This window comes from Podarcis pityusensis, assembly GCF_964106645.2.
Source record: "Podarcis pityusensis genome assembly, chromosome: 2".
In the NCBI taxonomy this organism is placed as follows: Eukaryota; Metazoa; Chordata; class Lepidosauria; order Squamata; family Lacertidae; genus Podarcis; species Podarcis pityusensis.
The window spans coordinates 65,555,362-65,582,790 of record NC_138029.1 but is presented as its reverse complement, the minus strand read 5'-3'; the positions used below and the strand labels follow the sequence as shown (position 1 = coordinate 65,582,790).

General features: G+C 43.3%; 1 protein-coding gene across 7 annotated transcripts in view; it reads right to left on the bottom strand.

Moving 5' to 3' along the window:
- GRIA1 (glutamate ionotropic receptor AMPA type subunit 1) overlaps positions 1-9,146 on the bottom strand; it is a 198,688-nt gene extending 189,542 nt beyond the window's left edge. For 3 of the 7 annotated variants that reach the window (XM_080988006.1, XM_080988008.1, XM_080988007.1), the window contains exons 1-2: positions 8,619-9,144; positions 6,378-6,515 (exon numbers count right to left, since the gene is read on the bottom strand). In XM_080988006.1, the coding sequence (XP_080844132.1) occupies positions 6,378-6,515; positions 8,619-8,700 (220 nt within the window). In that variant the 5' untranslated portion in view covers positions 8,701-9,144. Of the gene's footprint in view, positions 1-6,377; positions 6,516-8,618 lie in introns of all 7 variants that reach the window. The other 4 variants (XR_013981003.1, XM_080988011.1, XM_080988010.1 and 1 more) reach the window with 3 other exon arrangements.
- Positions 9,147-27,429: the final 18,283 nt, after the last annotated feature.

Sequence of the window (27,429 nt, the reverse complement as noted above, 5' to 3'; positions counted from 1 at the left end):
ACTTTCCCTAAACCTCCTGGGGGGAAATAAGTCACCAAAAAGGGAGTTACATGTGATGAGTAAAGAAAATGTTCATAAACATACCTCTAAGTTTTGGCTCAGCCATATCTGTTCACATCTTACAACCCTAATTTACTTATTGTATATCCATCCAGAGTGAGCTCAGGGTGGATCACAACAAAGCAAAATACATTGACCAAAAATAAAGCATGCAATTAAAACAGATTATTAAAACGTATTTCATTTTTCACAATGGAGTCCCTATATTAACTTGAAATACTTTCTAGAAGAAGATGGTCTTTAGCTAGTGCTGAAAGATAGATAAACTCAGCGCCAGCCAAAGCTCAGAAGGGAAGAGGGTGCTGAAAGCTATTGCTTAGAAGGCCCTCTGGTGGGCCATAGATCCCCTGTCTCTTTATACCAATAGCTGCTAGCTATGATGGAGACAATGCTCTGCACCCCTGGTCAGAGGCAGTATGTTTCTGAATACCAGTTGTTGGAAACCACAGAAGAGCAGAGTGATTTGTGCTCAAGTCCTGCTTGTAAGTTTCCTGCAGGCATCTGGTTAGTTACTGTGAGAACAGGATGCTGGACCAAAAGGGCTATTGGCCTGATCCAGTAGGGCTCATCTTGTTGTTTAGTCGTTTAGTCATGTCCGACTCTTATGCTTTTAATAAATGATGGTATTACCCCAGCTGATGCCAAAGTCTGGGTAGGATGATACGTTTCCTTTTGTTAATGTTAACTTGTGACCCAAATCAGTGATCCAAAAAACAACAAACCTGTCTACTCATCCTGATCAATTTCCTCTCGGCTGATAAAAGGTACAAGATACCAATGCTACTTATATTTTGTGGGTATATATAAGTCCTCTTGCCAATACAGTGGCACCTCAGGTTAAGAACTTAATTCATTCTGGAGGTCCGTTCTTAACCTGAAACTGTTCTTAATCTGAGGTACCAGTTTAGCTAATGGGGGCTCCTGCTGCCATCACGCGATTTCTGATCTCATCCAGAAGCAAAGTTCTTAACCCGAGGTACTATTTCTGGGTTAGCAGAGTCTGTAACCTGAAGCGTCTGTAACCTGAAGCATCTGTAACCTGAGGTACCACTGTAAAGTTAGGGGTTTTTGTTTTTTACACAATTAGCTTCAGTTTTCTAAGTAAATATAATTGAATGAACATAATTCTATGTTCATTCAGTAAAAACAACAGAAGCAACACTACAAGTACCTGTATTATCATCTGCATCTTCCGAAGTGACATGCCATGGTGGATGATGCATTTACAAACAGATTTCCAGATTATGGTTGCTATTGCCAAGTTCAGCTCAGTATCAGGGACAGTCCAACCATTAGACGAGGCTGCTGCCTCAGGTGGCGGAAGCGCCCAAGGTGGCACCTCCGCTGCTGGTGGAGAAGTGCCACTGGCATCAATCTAGGGTGAGATCTTACCAAAATCACAAAAGATCTGGTGTGATTTTGGTGAGATCTTGCTGGAAGCCAGCGAGATCTCCCCCCAGTGCAATGCCAATGTCCACACCACTTCTCTGCCATTGGACGGTGAAGGCAGTGGCAGCAGCAGGGCAGGATGGCACTTCCTGTTTCAGCTCAAGTGGTGAAAGGGTACATCCTGCTAGAAATGGTATGTGTGAGCCATGTGTCTGTTGATAAGAGGTTGGTGGATGAATACCTGCAAGTGACTGAGTCCAATACATTGTGGAATAGCATTCTGGCTACCAACAGCATGAACATTATGCTCCACAAGTGAGGCCTGCAATAAAGTGTTCCAGCATGGAGTGTTGCTAATCAGGTTTCCACCACCACCACCACCCATTCCATTCTACTTCATGTTATTTTCCCACGTCCACCACCAATGGCAACAGTTAGTCAGCATACCGCTTCTGGGATAGCTCAGTTGGTAAGAGCATGAGATTCTTGATCTCACGGTTGTGTGTTCAAGCTCCACCTTGGGCAAAAGAATCCTGCATTGCAAGGGGTTGAACGAGAGGACCCTCATAGTCCCTTCCAACTCTACAATTCTGTGATTCCATGGATACTGAGCACACTTGGTCCTCACTGGGCTGTTTGTTCAGTCTCACCTTGTTTTTTTCTTTCTAGAGCTTCTCACCCACCCCTTTGTAAACACTGAGATTTCACCTACCCTGATGATACCTTCCTCTCTAGAGCATATGTTGTGCTGCTTCAAAAAGCATGGCAGAAAGAGACTGAGCACTGGGAATGGAGGGAATGAAAACCAATTCTATTTCCTCTTAGAGAGGAAACAGAAAAGCTAAGTGCTCTGGTTTTGCTACTCCTGCTCTTACAAGCTAAATCTAACTTGTTCACATCCTACATTTTCACATACTGCCATTTCCCATAGGTTTTATTTTCTCATTTACTGTTTCATTTACTATCTACTATGATGCCCCTCCATTTTGACTGTTTGGGGATTAGGTCTGCTGTGGCTGGCATGTTCAGTTGTGGTGTTTTCCACAGCTGAATTCTTAATATTCCTAATGTAAAAAAACAACAACACAGTTCATTAATCTAGTTGGCTGTTTTTTTGTTTCACAACAAAAATGTTTTGGGTGGTGATATGGCTTTTGGTGATAGGTCTTTCCCTAGAGAAGCATGCAACTGTCTCTGAAATCCAGATATTAGCACAAGTAAAGATGTGCCTTTAATTTGTTTTCCTTCTGAGCAGCCCCCTATAAAGGGTATATAACATAAACAAAGAATGTGCTCACCATAACAGACTTTTTCCTTTTTTTAAAGGGCTAACATTAACACAACTGTTGAAAGGCACCCAGTAAATTTTCATAAGCCTGCATTGTTAAAGGAAAAATGCATGAAAGCAACATTGCTATATATTTGTATTTATCATGGGGTTTTTACCTTTCAAATTGCTTTAATGTTGAGGGGAAGACAAATGCTTTCTATAACAATTTAATTTCAAACGTGACCCATTTCCTAGGAGGTAGCAGTCAATATTGTTGCAGAAGCACCCAAGATTTAAATGCATCATATATAGCCTGCTTATTGTTGCTTTAGATCACCAAAGATGATGCCATGGCAACCATGCAACAGTCAGTCATTGCATCTGGCTTATTGCCTGTCAGCACCGGGTCTCAGTTCCACTGTATGTGACTCCTAGTTCTATTTCAATATTACCTGCTAGATGGCAGTGGATGACTTTTTACTTTGTGCACCACTGGTGGTTGGGGGATTTTCCTTGCAAAACTCCTGTCACATGTGGACAAAGAAAATACATTTTCACAAGATGCTTCAAGATAACTGTTTTAAATGGAATAACTTTAGTTTGGTTTAAAAATCTTTACATTTTAATGTTTGATATTCTATATTTGTATAGTAAAGTACCCTGGGATCTCTAAGATGAAACATGGCTTAGAAATCACAGTAAATAAATAAAACTCCATTTTGGTGCCACTAGTCTCAAGAACCACACACAAACACACATACACACATACTTTTAGATTCTTGCTTATCATGCCGACTCTAAACCATGGGTAGGCAAACTAAGGCCCGGGGGCCGGATCTGGCCCAATCGCCTTCTAAATCCGGCCTGCGGATGGTCCGGGAATCAGTATGTTTTTATATGAGTAGAATGTGTGCTTTTATTTAAAATGCATCTCTGGGTTATTTGTGGGGCATAGGAATTCGTTCATTCCCCCACCCCAAAAAAAATAGTCCGCTCCCCCCCAAAGGTCTGAGGGACAGTGGACCGGCCCCCTGCTGAAAAAATTTGCTGACCCCTGCTCTAAACTTTCACTTTACAGCAATGATTGCCAGCTACCACCATCGGGCTTTTAACCATTTGTGCAAAAACAGATCCAATAGCAATAGTTGTTTCTGGCGATTAACTAGTTTCTGCCCTCCAGATTTTGCCTTGTGGTTCCCAAACCCACTGTGGGAGTGAAGGAGCAAGAGAAGCACTTTCACAAAGAGATTAGAGATCAAAAGGGAGGGTTGTAAGATTTTAACCCCCTCTATTCCCTCAATTCTGCAAATGGCCTTGAGAGGCTATTTTGCCTTCCAAGACAGGCTCACTGCTGACTCCAGTTTTTTGGGGGTAGGGGATACCCTCAAATTTTCAGGGGATAACTTACAGGTGGTGAAAGGGTTAGAGGCTCCATTCCAACCTACCAATTTATCTCTGCAAGTGCTGCTCACCCCCACATTAGTCTTACAAGAACTAATGGGGAACACACACACCATTTTGATTGCATTGCTGCCAGTTCTGTCCTAAGGCACCACGCAATAACTTTATCAGAAGAGCCACCTACTTTACGAATAGCTGAAAATATCAGTGGCAGGGCATCTGAGGACAAAGGTAGCTCATGATACAAAAAAAAAAAAAAAAAAAAAAGCCCAAACGCAACCAAGAGCGTTCTCCATGTGCATCTCCATGGAAACAAACAATCTTTATAAGAATATTTACATCATATTATGAATAGAAAGAGCCCACCAAAGCAATCAGCACTCATATAAATGCTGAAAATGAATAATTGTGAGTTTCTCCAACACAATCAGTGGTTATAAGAAAACTGATATAAGAAAGGACGACCATTTTTAGTACAATTTTTAAGAGGCACAGGTGTAGTACTCCATGATTAGCTTTGTTACTGAAAGCACAGCTTGCCCTACAATCTGCAGAGAACAAAATGATGGAAGATTCTGATTTACTAAAACACTGATAATTAATTGCAACTGCAATCAAATAGGTTTGCAATTGGATGCAATTGCCATTAGGACACAGTGTTTTACAAAAAGCCAATCTCCAATATAAGCTAGTCAAAAAGTGTTGTTCTGTTGGGACCGGGGTGTGTGGGGGGGTGGGAGATGGTTTGCTTGCAGTTTCCATTGCAAGCATAATCTCAATTCTGTGTGGATTAACTCAACTCAACTAGAGACATGAAACTGGCAAACCACAGGGCTGGGCAGGATCTCCTGGACCTATCAAGCCAAATCAACAATGATATTATACGACCCTCGACACCTTAGGATATTGTAAACTCAGATGCTGACACAGTTAGTTAAGCTCAGAAAGTCAAACTGTTTTTGAACAAAAGGATGGAAGGGCAAAATGTTTCATTCTGAGATTTGTCAGACTCTTGTTGTCAGAGATAAAATATCCTGCTTAATATCTGTAGTTAATTGTCCAAGTCATTATCAGCTTTCCAACAGCAGCACATTCCTCTTAGTTTGTCTAGTTTTGATGCTATTCAGTGGTTTTCTGCATCCAGTAAATCAAATCCTCAGTTCAGTCCATCAATATAGCATAGCCTCCATCCATTCAACAGAACTAGATCTGTTCTGGACCCATATTCTGATTCATCTTCTCACCTTGATGCCACACTTCTCTGAGTCCTTTGTGTTCTGCTATTTATAATAGCCACAGTCTAAATCCACCATTTGCACACACGATCCTTTACTAACAACATGTCAAAACTACAACTCTAAACATAATAATGATTCTAGTCTGGTTGGTGGAAGGGAGCCTTGGGATTATTCATGTCAGGAACAAGGTAAAGGCTTCTACATCAGACCAAATTTGTTATAAAAACTGGGTCTCACATATGTGTAACCGACAGCAGGAAACTGAGCTAAATAATTCCTGTAATACCGAATCAACCCCTTTTTGTGCATATAGCAGCATATATTTACAAAGACCAAAATCTGACAGTCATCCCATTTTAATGGAGAAGGCTTTGTTTTCTGTGTTTCTTTTATGCCTCTTCATGGCTAATCAACTTGGTTGGGCTTCCGCCCTGCTAAAATCATATGAAGTCCTCCACCATGCTGATTTCTGGAGAGATGTCCCACAAAACCTATGAAAAGCTTTGCATTTTTAAAAAAAAATATTAATCTGAGAAACCTTTTAACAGCTCTGGGTAAAAGTCTAAGAAGAACTGCTTCAGCTCAGACCTCTCACCTTGGTTGCATTGCTAACTTTCGATCTGAGCTTTGACTGCACTTCCAGCCAATGTCAGATAACTGTTGGTTACTTAAAAAAAGAAAAGAATGCTGCGCGATTAAGTTATAGCTATCAAAATACAGTACATAAAATAATTCCTTTTCTGTTCTGTATGTATCGCACACTTGGGTTATGACAAATCCATAACGATGGGTGGGGGAACTAAGAGAGGAATGGTGGGAACAATAGGAGAAGGAGAAGGAAGAGGAATAATCATAACTTGGGGAGTGGAACTCTGTTAGAGATCTCACCATACAGACCTTGATAAAGTGTTTTAATTTTAAAGCAACAGCCTCTGCAATGGTGAACTAGATGGAAAAGGCAGAAAAAAGATGGGGGGGGGAGAGAGATGGGGGGGCTTGTAGAGAGAGCCACTACTTACAGGTGTAGGTCATTTCAAAGCTGTCACTAATATTCACAATGTCAATCTGAGGAGCCAGCTTGGGGGGCTCTGTGAACTGAGACAACGCAAACATAAAAGCAGCATGTTCCTGGGATTGTTGAGTAGGAAATAATCCCCCTGGAGAAAAACAGAAAAGAGGTTGGAAACTAATCAGCAGTGAAACATTAAGTGACAATGGCATTATTATGATCACACTTCAGCATGTAAGCAAACACCACTTTGCTAGTAGAGTGGCAAAAACTTTTCTCCAGACACGTTTCCAGAAAGGTAGCCATGTCAGACAGTGTCTGCTAGCAAAAAGAACAAAGAATCCTCTGTGCCTTAAAGACTGACAAATGCATTTGGACATGATCTTTCAGGATCCTGTGCAGTCTGACCATTACACAAACACAAAACACACCACCAGATCCCAAATATGATCGTAAACAAAGAGTGAATCAGGGCTATGGAGAATGGGGAGGGTGTGGGGGGGGGTCATTTCTGTGGGCTTCATTTCCTGTAAGGGTTAAAAAGGAGCTGGTCAAATACAGGAATGAGAATCTCCACCCCCTTTTCATCCAAGGGAGACTCCTTCCCCCCCATCCCCCTTACACCAGATCTGAATCTGCTACATTTGCCCACACAGAGCAGATGTTTACTCAACAAGTTGTTGGAGAACTAAGAGGAGATGAACAAAGGAAAACGAATCCTGCATTATCCAGGCAGCACCTTTCTTTGGACAATGGGGCCTGGGGAGTGGCCAAATAACTGTTACAAATAAATTAAGCCACACTGTATCACGAGTGGTGTTAGCTGTACCAAGGGGTGTATTCAGGTAACAAGAAGACCTCGCAGAAACCTGGGTGCCACAAGGTCTGCTTATTACTGAATTTATTTAGTTTCCCATCTTAGAAATGCAGGGTAGAGTGCGTAACTGCCCAAATGGCTCCAAGCGTGCTGCTGACAGTGGCTTAATTGTAGCTAAATGTGCAATTAGACCTCTGAATCCGGTTTCGGCACTTTGGGGGTCCATTTGAGTTTTGACAGCAATGTAAATCGAGTGTGACATCCCTAAGGTGCAGATGTGCAAACGAGGCAGAGACAAGAGTCAGTGGCGGGATGGAGCAGAGCATCATACGGATGATCACCGTCGTCAATATTATTCATCGCTCTCACACTTTAATTCAGCAAAGAAAGCAAAAGCAGGAAGCGCAGCCTCCAACGAATAATAGCAGGGTACTTTCTGCACGTTCAGCAGCATGCACGATTTCTGGATTTGTTTTGCTTTTTCGTGGAAAGGCTTATTTTTGCACCAGGAAAACAAACAAATAAAAAACACTAAACCCACACTTCGGCGCCTGTGGTTGCCAAGGAGGGGGCTAGAAATGGCAGCCTGCTAATTTTGCAGGTTCGTTTTGTGTTTCCCCGAAGAAATCTGGGGAAGGAGGATGCCGGCGAGGGAACGTTAAAACTGCAATAAAAGCGCCAATCCTGCAAGTAAGGCTATCCCATGAGTTTCTCTACCCCCCGCCCTTACTGTGAGGGTGAGCCAGGAATTGGCATTGCAAAGAGACATAAGGGCGAGGAGGGAGACCGTTCTCCGAAGCAAATACTATCAATTATGTATTTGGGGTGGGGGAAAGAAGCTGCCTGCTGATTGAATGGGGGGGGGGGGCGAAATGAATGAAAGATATATCGCTGATGCTTGGGAAGGTGGGGGGGGGGGGCGGGAAACAAGTGGATGCATGCAATGGAAGGAGCCTGAGTGCAACACCTTCCTGGCGTTGTTCTGCTTTTGTTTCAGCGCAACAACAAAGACTGGTTTCTCCCCGAGCCTATCTCTTTACTTACGGACAGTAGAAACCATTCCCCACTCCCCCAAACAAAAGGATGGCCAAAGAATGCAAAGTGCCCCGGTCTACCCTTCCCCAAATGAAATGCTGAGTCCCAGATTTAGGAGGAGAGAGAAATTGTTTGCTTCCTCCATTTCGGAAGCAGGCATGTGCAGGCATGTCCCCCACCCACTAAGAAGGAGAGATCCATCCCGTATCAATATCTATTTTTTTCCCGATCCCCCAATTCTATAGCAAATCCACCCCATGCATGGGCCAGACCCCCATTCTTTCTTTGCGAGAGGAGGCGGTGGATGGGCTAGATTTAACACACACACACACAAACACACACACAGAACCATCCAGGAAAATGCATTCGCTCCAGAATGGGCAACCTTTTCACACTCACCTATCTGGATGTTGCTGGGGAAATTGACCCCCAACACTGCCCCTAGGAAACTGGTGCAGAAGAAGGCAAAAATGTGCTGCATATTCCCTTTTGCATTGGCGAGAAAGAAGCCCAGGTCCAAGCATAGATTTGGTAGTTCCCCCCTTCTGGTTTTCTTCCTTGCTTTCTTTCTTTCTTCCTTTTTCCTTTTCCTCTCCCCCCTTTCGGTCCTCACTTCCTTCTATACTGCCGTGTGTCTCTTTCTCCTGGAATCCAGCGCTTAGATCGTTGCCTTAACGCCAACTGACAGCAGGATTAACTGAGCTCTGAGAGAGAGAGGAAGAGAGAGAGAAACCCTTTCTCATCCACAGCCCCCCTCCTCTCTCTCTCTCTCTCTCTCTCTCTCTCTCTCTCTCTCATACACATGCATGCACACACAGTCTTCTCTCTCTCTCTCTCTCTCTCTCTCTCTCTCTCTCTCACACACACACACACACACACACACTGTACTCTCTCTCCTCCTGCTCATTTCCCTCTCATTGTTTTACTGTCCACCCCACTTTTTTTTGGCAGCCTCTTTCCTGAGGGTCCCCTCCTTCACCACGTGCTGTTTCCCATAGAAACATCGGAAGCTGCCTCAGACTATTGATCCAGCTCTGCTCAGCATTGTCGACACCGGCTGCCCGCGGCTCTCCAGACAGGGCTCTTTCCCCAGCATTGCCCGGAGACACTGGGCATCCAACTTGGGGTGCTCTAACCACTGAGCCCCACCACCTTTTCTCATAACACCAACCGCCTTCCCTCCACATTCTTTCGGCAGGTCCTGGCTGGGACAGCCTCTCTGCCAGCCGGTCCCTGAGCGGCAAACTCCAGCCGAGAAAGGGCTGTGCTCTTTAGTCACAGATCAATAGGTCCTCGGGCGGGGTTGCTCGGCTCTTGGGATCCAAGGGCTACGAAGCACCAAGTCGCTCGCTACAGTCCAGATCATTAAGACAATGATGGGTAAGATGGAAACAAATGGCTCTCCAGAGAGGAAGGTGAAGGGGGGGGGGAGGCAAAAGGAGAGGCTGACATTCGTCTTTTCCCTTTCCAGCTGAGTTTTCTCCCACCTGTCATCATTAACTTGCTTGTCCCATTTTGCCTTCCTGAAGATGTGTTTTGTTCCTGCCCTCAATGGAAAGGAATCCAGGCTAAAGAGGGCAGCACAAAGGCTAGAAGTTTACATACCTTAGGCTTATTAATGAGAGGTGTGTGTGTGTGTGTCTCTGTGTGTTTGTGTGCGAGAGAGAGAGATGATGAGGAGAAGGTTCGGGCTCTCTTACAGCGAACAGCTTTCCTTCCCACTCTCGCCACATCTCTTCTGGGATTTAAAACATTTAGGGCACAGGCATTCGTTTTGTAAATGCAAATCCACTGCAACGGAGGAGGGCACAGTTCAATCGCTGTTATTTATTCTTTGTATATACTACAGTAGCAACCAGGCAAGCCGGCCTAGAGCAGGATGCTCCAAGCAGCTCAATCCTGTGCTTGACTTGCCTAGCAAAAATATATAAATGCTGCAGCTGCACCAGCATTTCTATTGGCATACTCATCAGCCAGTCAACCAATCCTGGCTTTTGTATCTATACAGTCTCATTCTTTGCAAAACCAAAACATCGCCTGCTGCAACAGCAAACTAAAAAGACAGGAGTTAAATGCATGCCCACCGACCCATCCACCCTGCTCTTCTATGTTTCAAGGGACCTCAGCATGGCTCAATGCACATGAAAACACAGGAAGAGCCTGCTGGATCAGGCCAATGGTCCAACGGTCCGGCACCCTGTTCTCACAATAGTGCCTGTGAAAAACCCTCATTGCAGGACCTGAATGCAAGAGCATAGCTCTCATTGCTAGGAAAGAATGAAGCAGGGTTGATTCTTAGTAGGTGGGATAAGCAGAGGAAGGAGGCAAGTTAGGATCCCACCACAATAGTGCCTCTGGGAATATATAGCTGAATGATTGCCATTCACTTATGTTGGGAAATTGGGATATTGTTGCCCTGAAAGGAAAACCTGCAGTCCCGTGGACACTCGTGGTCTGGCCCTCACTAATGCAATTTGTCCTTCTCTGCCATGTGCAGAGCAAACAAGTGTACTGCCCCCTCCTTGGGGGGGGAGCATTCCACAAGGAGGGAGCCACCACAGAAAAGGCCCATTCATGTGTGGCTACCCTTTGGACCTCTTGCAGAGAAGGCACATGAAGAAGGGCCTCAGATGATGAGGGTAGGTTCATATGGAGAGAGGCGGACCTTGAAGTACTACTACTACTACTACTACTAATAATAATAATAATAATGTGCAGCCCATCTGACTAGGTTTCCCCAGCCACTCTGGGCGGCTTTCCAACAAAATATTAAAAACACAATAAAACATTAAAAACTTCCCTAAAAGGATGTCTAAATGTCAGATAGTTGTTTATTTCTTTGACATCTGATGGGTGGGTGTTCCACAGGTGCCACTACCAAGAAGGCCCTCTGCCTGGTTCCCTGTAACCTCACTTCTCACAGTGAGGGAACAGCCAGAAGGCCCTTGGAGCCGGACCTCAGTGTCTAGGATGAACGACAGAGGTGGAGACGCTCCTTTAGGTATCCTGGGCCGAGGCCATTTAGGGCTTTAAAGGTCAGCACCAACACTTTGAATTGTGCTCGGAAACATACTGGGAGCCAGTGTAGGTCTTTCAGGACCAGGGTTATGTGGTCTTGGCGGCCACTCCCAGTCACCAGTCTAGCTGCCTCATTCTGGATTACTTGTAGTTTCTGGGTCACCTGCAAAGGTAGCCCCATGTAGAGCACATTGCAGTAACCAGAGCATGCACCACTCTGGCAAAATAGTCCACAGGCAGGTAGGGTCTCAGCCAGTACCAGATGGAGCTGGCAGACAACTGCTATTACACAGAATTGTGGTTTTGAGTTCAGAGTCAGAGTTGTGTGCGTGAGTTTGGGCTGATGTGGGAAGCTGGAGAAACAGAGGCATGCCTGCTCTGTGCTGGATCCAGAACTATGAGGAAGCAACACCTGTTGGGAGTTAATGCATCCATTCTATGCTCAGGTTGCATATATATGCTACTAAAACCCTATATTCAAAAGATACAACAGTCTCCATTGACCTTTGTTCCAAGGAAACTGAACCCTGGGTAAGCACTGGAATCCCTGGAGTCTCTTGCCACTCAAAATTAGGGTGCATGCAACAATATATTCCCATAGAAAATATGCATCTGCTTCTTCTCACTTAAGCAGCAGGAATTTCCAAAGTTCCTATAGCAGTAAATAAATAGTAGATTTCACCTCTATTCTGCATAGCCAAGGGAGGAGGGGTGATCAATTCCCACCTTCAGGACTGAGCTAGTGGTCAAAACACTAGAGTGTGCCTGGTAAAACCAGAATCCTTAAAAAAAAACTCCTTTCTCCATGATAGGCATCTCTGAAATAAAGATTCATTCAAGACATCCTTGATTTGAATTCTGCAAGGCAGACAAATTCACCTTAGGAGTTGCATCATCATGACCTAGTTTGCCTCCTGACACCAAAATGCGTGGGGGAGACCTACATAGTTCTCTCAGTCACATCATTTCATATGCCATGTGGGTGGCAGGATCAGTCCTTCTATTGGATACAGTGAAGCAGCCACCTCAGGCGGCAGATGCTGGGGGTGGCAGCAGCAGCAGCAGCAGCAGCAGATTTCCCTTCCCCTGCAGCTAGACCCCACTCTAGCTGCACAAGTTCATTTCTCATGGATAACTGCAGCAATAATAATAATAATAAAGATGGTGGGCAAATCATGTGCAGATCTAGAGCATATCATGTACCTAACAGCAAATATTAATCTCTGATCTCACTTCAGTTTGCTGGGTTTTGGGAGCTACTTTCTCCCAGGTCAGACCATTTGTTGAACCAGCTCAGCATTGTCCACACTGAGCTCCCAGGCTTCCAGGCAGAGGATGCTTCTAGCCCTATTTTGAAGATGCCAGAGATTGAAACTACAGCCTTCTGTATGCAAAGCAGATGCTCTACTACTCTGCTGGGGCCCATATATTTGGTGCTATGGGAAAAGAAGGCTAACAGCATAGTATAGCAGATTGTGTTTGCTCTATCTACTGATATGAAAGAAAATGTTCTTTTAAAGCCAATTCTGTTCACATTCTGCAGCACTATGCAACCTGATTTGCTGCCTTAGGCATCAAAATGTGTTGGTCTGGCCCTGGTGGGTGACTACTACTGGCTAGGGCTGTTGCCAGGCTAGCTAAAAGCAGCAGTATTTGGAACCTACAGCTTTGTAACACTTCCCATCTTCCTGATAGCTCAGTTGGGTAGAGTGTGCTGCTGATAATGCCAAGGTCACAGGTTCGATCCCTGTATGGGACAGCTACATATTCCTGCATTGCAGGGTGTTGGACTAGATGATCCTCAGGATCTCTTCCATGTCTACAATTCTATGATTCTATGATTCATCAGCAGTATTCCTCCTGGTTCATAATTCCTTGGCCCACTTCACCTTATAGAAGTCTACTATCCTTCTCAAGTATTACCAGCTCCCTTCAGAACCATCACAGGCAGACTCTTAAGAAGCCACAGAAATTGTCTGGTAGAAATATCACAGCTGAAGGAAGATGTCACCCAAAAATGATTCAGTTTCTGGCCAGAATAGATACTTCCTATACATGCTATATGAAGAGCCCGCGTTTCTCTAAGGATGCCTATGAAGTACTGTCATTTTTTAAAACTCCTTTTAGTTCTCTGGCTGGATAATCCCTCTATGAGATTTACTTTGAAATATATGGGGCAGAATGTAATTATGATGATCATTTTAAATTTTTAATAGAATATTGTATAGCTTTCAGTACGGAGACGGCGTAAATGAATATGAATATTATTGCTTCATTCCAGAAATGGCTTTTTCCTCTTTCCCTACCAGTGCTTGCCTCCTTTAATTATTTCTCAATTACGCAATTGTACAGTAAGGCAAAATGAGATATCGGACTGCTACAGATAAGGATGTTTATTTATGAATTCCACAATAAAAAAAATATTTCTCTATTCCAATAGTCCAGACACAGCTGGTTTGCATAGGGTTTGCATCACAGCCTGATGGTATGCATCACAGCCTGATCCATAGGGAGGTACCACATTTAGGAACCACTTTCTGATTATGTTGTTGGCATCTGACACATGTTGCTAAATACATAATGTCATAGACAAACACTTCCATGTAGACAAGGTATTTCGGTAGATAAGGCACCTGATGCCTTCTCTATGGTCTTTCTTGGCACCAGATAAAGGCCTTCTTATTATCCCAGGTATTTAAATGGCAGTTTAAATCCCTCAGGTGCACCTCCACCACTGGCAGGAGATGAGCAGCAGCCAGGACACCTGCAGAGCAGCTAACCCTTTGACTATGACATTCCTGCTCTGCTTTTGCAGTTGTTCCCTTTGAAAATAGAAGAGAGATGCTGGACCATTCCTGTTTTATAGCACCTGGCCTTGACACTAGATATCTTCACGGGGGTGGGGGGATAAAATCCTGAAGGAGCGTCTCCACCCCCATTGTTCAGTCCAGACACTGAGGTCCAGCTCTGTTCCTTCCCTGCGAGAGGGGAAGTTACAGGGAACTCGGTAGTGGCGCCTGCCCTGTGGAATGCCCTCCCATCAGATGTCAAGGAAATAAACAACTATCTGACATTTAGAAGACATCTGAAGGCAGCCATGTTGAGGGAAGTTTTTAATGTTTGATGTTTTATTGTGTTTTTAATGTTCTGTTGGAAGCCGCCCAGAGTGGCTGGGGAAACCCAGCCAGATGGGCGGGGTATAAATAATAAATTATTATCATTATTATCATCATCATTATTATCCTCATTGCTGGGTTGATGTGAATGATATTGGGCAAGGGAGAAGGTGTCAGTGTTGAGTTTTTATTTTTATCATTTAGTGAATGGGAGTATTGTTTTCTTTATTGTTTGCATATTGCTATTTTTTAAAATTATTGTTATAGGTGTTTCTTTTTTGTTTACCAATATGTTGTATAGTATATTAATTTATACCATGTGTGTGGTATTCATGCATGTGTACATATATATATATATATATATTCAGTGTAAGTCACTTGGAGACCTTTGGGTAAGAAGCAACTAATAAGTTTAATAAAACAACAACAATTCTTGGCTGTTTAATACTGAACCTGTTCTATTAATTTCCCCCCTTTATTGTTGTGTTTAATCATATTGTATATTTCTTTTTACCAAGGCTATCTGAGGAATATTTATTGATGGGCAGCCATGTAAGAATGGACATCCCCCTACTCCTTATAAAACTGTATTAAGCCAAGAAAGCATAGGCAGCAGAGTGAGATGCAGAGAACAACTGGCCAAATACATATATCCATGTGGAAAAAAAGAAACTATTTTTTGCTTTAATTATTCATTTCACAGCACTTGTTTGACCAGACTTAACCGATTTTAACATTTAACCTCTATCTGAGAACTAGGAGAAGATGTTTGCTCAAACAGGCTGAATTGCTGGCAGATAACTAAATTATGTAGATAAAAGAGGCAAACAAACACATCTTTGGTTTCTGAACAGTATCTAAGTTTAAACACCTTTTCTAGACATGCTACCAAATAAGTTCCTCCTCCTTCCTACTTCATGCTGGGAATTCCATCAATAGGATTTTTTAAAATGGTTACTTAAAAGAGCCATGGCTTAAAAGTCAGTATGATAAGCAGAATCAGCCCACTTTAAAAGAGATGGGAGACCTTTCTTTCTCCAATCCTTGATGTCCTTCCTAGATAAGACAGGACCAGAGGTTGCTCTGCCCTCAGATAGGCCCAAGAAGAGTCATGATGGCTTTCTAAAAAGTCTCTCTTAAAATCTAATGTAGATCATTACAATATTTAAAACCAACATTGTGACAACAAAGAAAATAAAATAAAAATAAAAATACAGGAACAAACACCTCAAAGCAAAATCCCATCAGCTCCCAAAAGCAGTTCTACAAAGATGGGCTTTGCTCCTAATGGCTCCTAAAGGTTCAGTGTATTTCCACTAGTAGTTTGTTCCTGAACAGCCAGCATCCTGCTCCTTCCTGTGGCTGATCTAACCCAATGATTGTACTCAAGGTAGGGCATCCTTTGAACCAAATTGTATATGGGAAATGGGAGCTATGATCAGAGCTATTCTCTTGGATATAGAAGTCTAAGGCTATGACAACCAGCATCTTGAGTTGAGGCCAGAAGCTTACTACTGACTGAATATGTTCCCACTTTCTCACATTACCCACAGAATTCTGCCCCTGCTACAAAATTCAGACATTGTCTTCAAGGTCAACTTCACATAAAGCACATTGCCATGGTCAATATGCTGTGTTTGGCTGGGTGGGGGTCAAGGAAATCAGGGTGAGGACAACTCTATCTTTACACTCCTAAGATGAGTAAACTGTCTTGGACAAAGAGAGCTATAACTTGGAAAACACTGTTTGGTGTTATTGCACCCTAAAGCCAAACAGCTTAGCAGCATAGTTTAAGGTTAAGCTGGGCCAGGAAATAAGAGGTTTGCCAAGGTGGCTGCTGTTAGGCACACATTTACTTTGTTCATTTTCTCCAAATGTCGGGTGGGTGACCTTTAAATATTTGGGGTTCTGCAACCTTCCATCCCATTCACTTGGAAATGACATTTACTTTTTGAATAGAACTGGTGTACAATACATTTCTTGTGTCTAGGTTTTGGGCTGTTTAAGAAGAAATTGCTCTCACAGCATAAGGTATATTGGGGGGGCGGGGAACGGGCAAAACTTTTTCAGCTGGGAGGGGCACATATGCCAGTGGTTGGAGGCGGTAGAGGAAGTGGGTGGAAAAATACATGTATATTTTACAGTAGGCAAATTTTGTCACACTCCGACACATCTCTCTTGGCTCCATCTGAGGAAAGCAAGAGGCCAGAGCAGCCTTCGATTGCCAAGGTCCACTCCCCTCTGATTGCTCCTCTGTACCCTGGTAACTTTCCAATGGAGTCTCCTCCAGGTAATGGTTGGGGTGTAGCCTAGGGAGGTTCCCGTGTATCAGAAAAAAAGACCTGACCCTCCAGGCTTGGGGTTGCTCATCCCTGCTGCATGGACACATTTTGGTTATCACTATATCCATTTATCCTATTTATAAGAAAGGATTTCTTCCTTTCCAGCAATTAATTACCCAAACAGATTGATGAGATTTGAAGGTGTCAGTCAAGTAGGCACCATAGCTGCTGTGCTGGTCTCAAGCTGGCATCACAAATATAGCAATTAGCCAATAAGGCTGAGGAAACTGAAAGCTAAATTATGATTCACCAAGGGAACACTTTTATTTCTGTGTATCTGCTGGTGGCAGGATCCCCCTCCCGCTCCTTTATGTCATTCAAGGATGTGCAGTTTTGGTAAAGTTCATTTTGCTGTGAGCAAAGGACAAAAGGTTCCGAGTTCTGCCATTCACTGGAAAAATAATGCACCTTAGCAAAATTTTCTTTGCTAAGTGGGCAGAGTGCAATGGCCATTTCTAGCAGCTGCTATTCAGAGGTATACTGCCTCTGACATATTGGACAATACTTGAACCTATTTCAAAGTGAGCAGATGTCACTTTGCCATCGAGGTCAACTGGCTATTTGGGGGCAATGCTTCCTGACAATGCAAATACTTCCACCCTCTTTTACAGCAGGCCCTGGAAAATCTTCTGAAGGACTCTGCCTTTCCAAACTGACAAAAAACGTTCGTGAAAATCACCTAGCTTCGGCTCAGCCCTATCTTGAGAAACATTAAAAAGAACTGAATAAAGGCAGTGTTAATCAGAAGTATGTGCTATTTCATCTCACCTCAAACACTCATAAGAATGTAAGCACACTAGTTCAGATTTCCACCATGATACATACATAGCTCACTGAGTGACTCAGGGACAATCACAATTTCTTTAGCCTGTTTGCCTCATTTGGGTGTTGTGAGATGGAATAAACTCCATGTATATTACCCTGATCCTCCAGAACAAAAGGTGGGATATAAATGTGGTAAAGAGTGTGTTTTATTTCTTTCTAAAAATGATGTAGAAACAAATTGCTTATCCTATCAAATTGTTATTTTTTGTAATGATATTAAAGTGTACAGCGTAAGACATGCACTATTCCTACCTCCAAATTCCCTTGGGACGCGACCAAAATACAAAAACATTTCCTTGGGTACTTTGCCTGTTACATACCTGTCAGAAGTCATTTTAACATAGTATCATTTCAGCAGCCTATCATTTTCTGGCCCAACTGGTGCTAGGAAGGAAGGAAAGAAGGAAAGAAGGAAAGAAGGGAAAAGGTTAAATGTTTTTGAAGGGAGATAGGTGGGTGTATGGAACAGTTTTCTTATAATTAAATGGTTGTTGTGTCTCTAATAAACTGCTTCGTTATTGTAGCTCTTTAAGCAATCCCCATGTACAGTGAATGTGCATGGGGAAAGTGGAGTAACAGCAGGAAGCACTAATCATACCAATGATCTGTAGGATCCCTGTTTTTAAGCTCTGTTTACGCAGCTGAAACCCCTGCAAACTCACCGTCACCACCCAAAATCACAATAGATTATATTCAGTGATGACTGTCTTACTAATGATAGTATATTTGTCATTAGAACTGGGAGGAATATTTCAGCAAACCCTCAGCACTTTCCCTAAATCAGCTCCAGAGGGTTTCCAGAACTTTGGAGCAGATATATGTGGAATGGGAGGTTCTGCTGATGGAAGGGAGGTCACCGAAAACCACCTCCCCTTCCTTTTCTGCCAACAAGTTCTCTTCTATCAGCTGACAGTCAGCATTGGCTATCATCCCATATGCCTGAACAACACCAGAGAATTCTAGTCAGCTGGGTATGTCTATGTGACAGCCAGATGAATGTGCTCTTCGTTAAATACTTGCTAGACTCGTTCTTAAATCCTGCTCATTTGTTTGGCTTGCATATTTTCCTTAGTCTTCAAATAATCCTCGTTCTATAATGTTTGTTAGCATTCTCAAGCTATGATTTGACAAACATTTCTACAGAACACCTGCCTACCCACAAAATCTGGCAAATATGCCAAAAGCGGCATCGATTCCCTGGTCCTTAAATGCTGAAGGAATTGTTACTGCATTTCTTCTTCCTAGAGCGACAATTTCATTACCATTCTTTTAAACTTATCTCTTTGATAAGTGTTCTCTGAAATTCCACAATTTTAAATCCAGCCAGTAGGTAGGATTCATTTCTTTTTGGGTGCTAGTAAATTAAGAACTCCCTTTAGAATTTCATTTTTCTTCCTATTTGGTTCCCGTTCATTGCTGAGTCATAATCTTTTGGCACCAGCCCTTGCAGCGGGAAGTGTGTTTCTGCTTTTGTTCTTTTTTATTTTTTTAAAAAATAAGACACATTGTCTTTTTAAACCTCACCATTGGGGGCAGAGATTGCCACTAACTTGCTTAGGTTGCTTGCAACAGTGGCACTTGACTCCAGCACTCCTTTGATTACTACTATAAATGCAACTTGCTATTTTCCGGCTGAATGGAAAAACAAATAGAATGCAAGTACACAGAGTCCTTGAAAATACATGCTAAAGGGATTTATTTTATTTTACTTTTTAGTGTTAGCTAAATAATTGTGTCAGATTTAGACCATAATCAAAACTTCAGATAGCTACATAGATAAGAACCCCTGCATTTTTTTTCTTTTTGAGGGAGGGTGTTTCTTCCTGTGCAGACAAAAAGTTTCAGAAACACTTTGAACGCTTTTTATAAAGCCAAATAAAGATTGAGGCAATTGTTGTCTAACGCTGATGTATGAATCGACTCTTGTTCCTCATTTTCAGCATCAAAAGCAAACAGTTGGGGGAAAGACCCACATGTGAAACAAGATAAAAGGATGCTGATTTCTTCATTTTCTTCTTCCTTTTACATAAAGAAAGGAGTATCAGCAACTTCAATAATTCAAACAGCTTTGCAAACACCATCATTACCATCTGGCTTAGAAGTTCCTATGCTGCTTTGCAAACACACAGGGGTGGGAGTGGGGTGGGGGAACAGGTTGGGTTTCACAATGAAATGGCTTATCTTGGCCTTTCTCAAAGTCCAAAGGGAATCAAAGCTTTGCAATAGAGAAACTGAGCTGAGGAAGTAAACTACCAATTTTCTGTCTTTGCAATGTTCACTGCTGTATAACAGAGTTCTTTTTATCATCAGTTGGTGGATGAATAAAGGGGGAGACCAAGCAAAAACACTTTTGCAATTTCCCAACACTTGTACAATGTTTGTAGACTTTACCTTCAGCCTATCCGATTATGGTTACCACTTTTCCTTGGCTGCATAGGTGGTACTTGTAAGGACTCAAAGTAGAGTATGCAGTTCACATTCCGAAGTTCAAGAAAGGAAACACTGTGTTAATATTTTCATAGTGATTTGGAAGGCTTCTGGTGCCGTCTTGCCATCTGACGTGACATCAATAAAACCTAAATACTAATTGTGACCTCCTTCTAAGAGTGTGGATCTTTAAGCAGTCACCATGGGACAGTCTAGTCAGAAAGTTCAGACAAGCACTAAGGAAAACAAACTCCAAGGGGAGCCCCCAACCCAGTAGCTCTGTGAGGCCTGAGCAAGCTGACTAACTGGGGATGGAGACAAAGCAAAGTGTCTGAATAAGAATGGGGTTTCCTGGAAGAGCAACATGGCCTGGCTGGTTGAAACCCTGAACAGAAGCACTCAACACCGAAATATCCTGCTGCAGGTCCCACTTGGAACAAGGCTATCATTGAAGGTTTCAAAATTTTGGGGAGAGTTGGTTTCTAAGATATGCCAGCCTCAGACTGTGGGGGGCTTTAAAAGAATGAACTTTTGAAGTGGATCTAGACTTCAGTTCTAGATTTGAGTAGTTTCATAAAAGTGGCCACCTGACAATCCTTCATTGAGGGTTTTTCTAAAGGTAGTCCATCGTCACCTGCTAGAAATTCTCCAAGTTCAAAATTGCAAAAACAAAAGAAAATGAAAGCATGGTACTTAAAGCTAGCTAGGAAACGTATTTTTTATCTATCACCAAGAGCCAGCCAGCCTGGCTTAGACTTGCCTCCCTCACTGAGAGGAAAGATAATAAGGATTACTGAGATTTCATATGAATATTGGTCCACTGGTACCAAAAAGAGTAAAACATCACTGACTACAAATACTTGTAAACCCTTTCCCATTATGACCACATTTTAATGGCCCACTCTGAAGTAATTGTGTGGACTTTTTCTTACTCCAATTTGTCACTCTTTTGGTGCTGGGGCTAAACCCTCTAATGATTTACCTATGAAAACAGTCCCTCCTCCTGCTGTTGCTGAACTGAAGCATTCTTCCCAAGGGCTGTGATTATGAAATGTCACTGTGGTAACAGTTGGAGTCAAATACATTTCTCTCTGTGTATTATTTCCCCCCTCCCTGCTCCATCTCTTTGTTCTGAATGTCTCTTCCCCACCCCACTGGAATAATGAGCAGAGGAGGATATAATGACAAGAGCAAGCATCTTGTAAGGGGGAAAGGAGCTACTTTTCCATAATTTGTGGGGAATGTAACGCTGTCAGTTGCTCCAGCTCTGTTAAGTGTTGTTGTAGGCAGTAGCGCCATTTCTGCCATGAGCAGCCAATGTATATGAGCAGGGCAAATTAGTGGTGCTCCAAGCAGGCCTTGAAGCAGCCAGAAAGCAAGACTGCCATTGCTACAGCTGCTACCCAAAGAGAGAGCCTCTCCAGTTGAGCTGTTCATTGAGCATTCTTCCCACTGCACAGAGATTATGCAGGGGTTATATGATGCCTGCTTTTTAACGAGCAACTGTTCTGATGGGTTCGCAACTGTTCTGATTGGATCCCTTCCAATCGGGATTCAGGCCTCATCATGGGACTGAAACTGCCTTGGTCGCACTGGTTGATGATCTCCGGCGGGCTAGGGACAAAGGTGAGAGCTGTTTCCTAGTTCTGCTGGATCTCTCAGCGGCGTTTGATACCATCGACCATAACATCCTTCTGGACCGTCTTGAGGGGCTGGGAGCTGGGGGCACTGTCATACAGTGGTTCCGCTCCTTCCTCCTGGGCCGTGTTCAGAAAGTGGTGGTGGGGGATGAGTGTTCAGACCCCTGGGCTCTCACTTGTGGGGTGCCTCAGGGTTCTGTCCTCTCCCCCATGCTTTTCAACATCTACATGCAGCCGCTGGGAGAGATCATCAGGGGGTTTGGGCTGGGTGTTCATCAGTATGCAGATGATACCCAGCTCTACCTTTCTTTCAAATCAGAACCAGTGAAGGCGGTGACAGTCCTGTGTGAGTGTCTGGAGGCGGTTGGAGGATGGATGGCGGCAAACAGATTGAGACTGAATCCTGACAAGACAGAAGTACTGTTTCTGGGGGACAGGAGGCGGGCAGGTGTGGGGGATTCCCTGGTCCTGAATGGGGTAACCGTGCCCCTGAAGGACCAGGTGCGCAGCCTGGGAGTCATTTTGGACTCACAGCTGTCCATGGAGGCACAGGTTAAATCCGTGTCCAGGGCAGCTGTGTACCAGCTCCATCTGGTACGTAGGCTGAGACCCTATCTGCCCGCGGACTGCCTTGCCAGAGTGGTGCATGCTCTGGTTATCTCCCGCTTGGACTACTGCAATGCGCTCTACGTGGGGCTACCTTTGAAGGTGACCCGGAAACTACAACTAATCCAGAATGCAACAGCCAGACTGGTGACTGGGAGCGGCCGCCGAGACCATATAACACCGGTCTTGAAAGACCTACATTGGCTCCCAGTACGTTTCCGAGCACAATTCAAAGTGTTGGTGCTGACCTTTAAAGCCCTAAACGGCCTCGGTCCAGTATACCTGAAGGAGCGTCTCCACCTCCATCGTTCTACCCGGACACTGAGGTCCAGCACCGAGGGCCTTCTGGCGGTTCCCCCACTGCGAGAAGCCAAGTTACAGGGAACCAGGCAGAGGGCCTTCTCGGTAGTGGCGCCCTCCCTGTGGAACGCCCTCCCACCAGATGTCAAAGAGAACAACAACTACCAGACTTTTAGAAGACATCTGAAGGCAGCCCTGTTTAGGGAAGCTTTTAATGTTTGATGTAACATAGTATTTTAATATTCTTTTGGAAGCTGCCCAGAGTGGCTGGGGAAACCCAGCCAGATGGGCGGGGTATAAATAATAAATTATTATTATTATATTATTATTCGCAGGGACGCTATACAGCAGTGAGCATTCATCCTGATGTGTTTGCACAGAGATTATACACCTTCCCATCAATTGATCATTATTAACCCTTTTCAATTCACTTTTTATGTTTTATGAAGTTTTTGTTTTAAAGTGGATTTGTTGTGGTAGAGCACTTTATCTGTAAAAAAAATAAAATCTAAGTTTTTGAAATGCAACTGAATCCAGCATCAGCAAAATAGTGACAGCCTGGAGGTGACCAGAGTCTCACAACACAGACTGATGGTCAAGCAGATTCCCTGAGCTGTAATCATGGGAAATCTAGGAGTCTTGGTTGACCACAAACTTGACATGAGCCAACAGTGTGACGCGGCAGCTAAAAAAGCCAATGCAATTCTGGGCTGCATCAGTAGGAGTATAGTATCTAGATCAAGGGAAGTAATAGTGCACTGTATTCTGCTCTGGTCAGACCTCACCTGGAGTACTGTGTCCAGTTCTGGGCACCACAGTTCAAGAAGGACACTGACAAACTGGAACGTGTCCAGAGGAGGGCAACCAAAATGGTCAAAGGTCTGGAAACGATGCCTTATGAGGAACGGCTAAGGGAGCTGGGCATGTTTAGCCTGGAGAAGAGGAGGTTAAGGGGTGATATGATAGCCATGTTCAAATATATAAAAGGATGTCACATAGAGGAGAGAGAAAGGTTGTTTTCTGCTGCTCCAGAGAAGCGGACATGGAGCAATGGATCCAAACTACAAGAAAGAAGATTCCACCTAAACATTAGGAAGAACTTCCTGACAGTAAGAGCTGTTCGACAGTGGAATTTGCTGCCAAGGAGTGTGGTGGAGTCTCCTTCTTTGGAGGTCTTTAAGCAGAGGCTTGACAACCATATGTCAGGAGTGCTCTGATGGTGTTTCCTGCTTGGCAGGGGGTTGGACTCGATGGCCCTTGTGGTCTCTTCCAACTCTATGATTCTATGATTCTATTCTAAATGCTTAAGAAGACATGTCTCAGCCTTTTCAGATTCTGACACACAGTGATAGGGGAAAGCTGGGTATTTTTCTTTTGTGCTGTGTTAATAAGAGATGGCTTGCCTCTGATAATGATTTTTTATCACACTTCTCCTAGGCCTCACTAAAGGTCAGAGCTGTCCACTGAATGCTGAAAGGCTAATTTGCTTTGGAGTTTCACATGTAGAACTCCTCTGTTCTCAGAATTCACAAGAAGTGCTCATAGAAGTGCTTGTAGAGCAGGCCTAGGCAAACTTGGCCCTCCAAATGTTTTGGGACTACAATTTGCATCATCCCTAGCTAACAGGACCAGTGGTCAGGGATGATGGGAATTGTAGTCTCAAAACATCTGGCGGGCCGAGTTTGCCTGTGCCTGCTGTAACTAAGCCTAGCAGTTTCTTGTCAAGCAATTGGAAAACTGGGGTGGGGTGGGTGGGAGGGATCAAAATAGTATGATTGGTATGAAAGATTATTCATTTAATCAAGAATAATAATAAATAAATAATTTATTTTTATTATTTATACCCCGCCCATCTGTCTGGGTTTCTCCTGCCACTCTGGGCGGCTCCCAACTGAATGTTAAAAGCACAATACAGCATTAAACATTAAAATCTAGGGACTATACTCATTATTGCCAAAGGTCTTGCACCACTAAAATAGTAGATTGGCTGTTGTTGTTTTAGTGTTAGCCATGCAGTATTTGATAGGGTCCCTACACACAATTAAAGTGTGGCCATTCATGTATTGCCAAAGAAGATATACATCACCCAAAAAGAGATTTTGCGTAAAATGTTGCACATGCGAATTGAGAGAGAAAGAGAATTTGTAAAGGAATTTTTATTTATTGAATTTATATCCCAACCTTTTCAGTGAACTTCATGGCTGAGCAGGGACATGAACCCTGGCCTCCGAGGTCCTAGTCCAACACTCTAACCACTACATAGGCTGGTTGCCATTTGTCTGTCTTGGGAGACAATGGAGGAGTGTGCCTTTGGGGTTGAGGTCAAACTTTTGTAAGGTTGCAGCTCTGATGCAGACTGATGTGGGAAGAGACATGTTTTGTTGCAGCTGGGGCAGATGTAGGCTTCCAGTTGTGCTGCTGTAGATGCACCATAGTATTTCTTCTCTCTGTGCTTCTCCCAGAAGTCATTCCTCCTCTGGTCACTGCTATGGATACATGATTTGACAGTCTTACTCCAAGCACTGCAGTCATCTGGGTTCATGTTACCAGCCTTATGTTTGCAGACACCTTTGTAATGCAGAGTTGGTCTGCCAATGAGTCTGGTGCAAGAAGCCAGCTCCCTGTAGAGCACATCTTTGGGAATCCTCCCATCTTCCAGTCTGTGGACGTGACCAAGCGTAGATGTCACTGAGACACGAGTGCAAACATTTTGGGAATGTTGGCTTGGGAGAGCACATATTTGTTTGTAATTCTGTTCTGCCACCACACACTACACTCCCTCAATTACTATAACTGAGTTTGAAATGCAATGTGTTTTATCATAGTGGTGAAGGCTGATCACGTGACCCATCGTTCAGCCCAGACACTGAGGTCCAGCTCTGAGGGCCTTCTGGCAGTTATTTCACTATGAGAAGTGAGGTTACAGGGAACCAGGCAGAGGGCCTTCTCGGTAGTGGCGCCTGCCCTGTGAAATGCCCTCCCATCAGATGTCAAGGAAATAAACAATTATCTGACTTTTAGAAGACATCTGAAGGCAGCCCTGTTTAAAGAAGTTTTTAATGTTTGATGTTTTATTGTGTTTTTAATATTCTGTTGAGAGCCGCCCAAAGTGGCTGGGGAAACCCAACCAGATGGGTGCAGTATAAATTATTATTAACAACAACAACTACCATCATCATCATGTGCCTGCCCAGTCTGCTCTCCAGTTGCTATCTGATGCGCAACTCTGAGACCCCTTAAAGAACCATGAGATGGGAGAGCAAGTGTCTTGAGGTTGTGGATCTTAAGATAGAACTTGCACATCTTTAAACTGGTTTCAGAACGGATAGGCCTTCAAATAGACTGTCCTCTGTAAAGATGAACACATAGCCACTTTGCCTGCCACATGCTGAGAAGGATGTAAGAACAGGTCTTTGTAGTACTCCAACTAACATTTCAGATGGTTCAGGAATTTGTGTTAATGCAGTGGTCAGTATATCCAAAATCTCGTATGCTGAAAGACAGCAGCTGGCATCCAACTGTGGCCTCCCGCCAGCAATGTGGACTTTTGCTCACACAGCTCCCTCTTATCCCCTCTTCAGATCCCTGCATGCGCCTCAAATATGTTTCTCAAGGACCATCACAGCCTCTCACACACTCTCAAAATATGCCCTGGAGGATTGAGGAAACCTTTGGAGAATATTTGGAGGTGGGGGGAACTGCAATGGGGATGAAAGGAATCGTCCCATGTACGATTTTGGCTATCACCTAGTAGCTCTTCTAACTGGGCCATTAGAATGGATAGTATTTAAAGGCTTGATTTGCACCCTTCCTCACCTGAGTCTCCTTCCAGCATTTACCACACTTTGAAACATTAGGCAGTCTAATCATTTTTTCCTGAATAACACGATTACTGCGGGAAAATAAATTAGGTCAACTTCTAGGTCAACCACACTGAAATATTTACACATTAAAGAGATTCTCTCAGTCCCCTTGATCCTTTAATTACCCAGTCTCAAACTTAGGTAGTTGGGGCTTGTAAAAATGGCAAGATAAATAGGAATATAGCATCATGGTGTATGTAATAAGCAATTAAATTTGTCCATTTTCCTAATCAGAATTGTAAATTATTCAGTTATGCCATTTTCTCTTACTCAATAGGAGTAACTATTTAACACAGGCACTTACATTTAAATTGCTCAATTCCAGATTTACCATGAGTTGTATTGAAAGTTAACCCAGCACCCAAACCAACATCATTCAAAATAATATTCTGCTTTCACACTGAATAAATCTTTACAGCCAGGTACCTTAAAATACTTTTCCAAAATGAACAAGTATCATTATCTTCCTTTGATTGACGGGGCAATTGAGATACAAAGTAGGTACTGTGAACCTAAAAGGTTATTCTGTGGACATGAAAAGCAGTAAATTAATGTACCTTAAATGTGAGATTTCAAACACAACCAGGTTCATTTAATTATGCTAACATTTCCATTTCTTCAGGCACATACTGTCACAAATAGCTGACTATAAGTGGTATTGTTCATCTCAAGGAAATTCAGAGGAAGTTGGGTGCAACTTTTTGAAAGGGAAGCGTATTGATTTTGGTTTTTTTTACCAGTTGCTGGACATCACAGGAAGAGAGAGTGCTCTTGTGCTCAGGTCCTGCTTGCTGGTTTCCCACAAGCATCTTGGTGGCCACTGTAAGAACAGGATGTTGGACTAGATGGGCCATCGGCCTGATCCAACAGACACTTCTTATGTTCTTATATTGGGAATTTACCTCAGTCCTAGTCTAATGAGGTCATAAAATTATTTGGTTCAATCCTATTGCAATGAGGTTGTAGAAACAGAAAGAATGAATAAGTCAATTCTACTTAGGACAAAGGTTGAAAGGTCATAGTGTGTAGAGCCATTGGACTGAATCTAGCGAAGACCTTATCTGAGCAAAGCA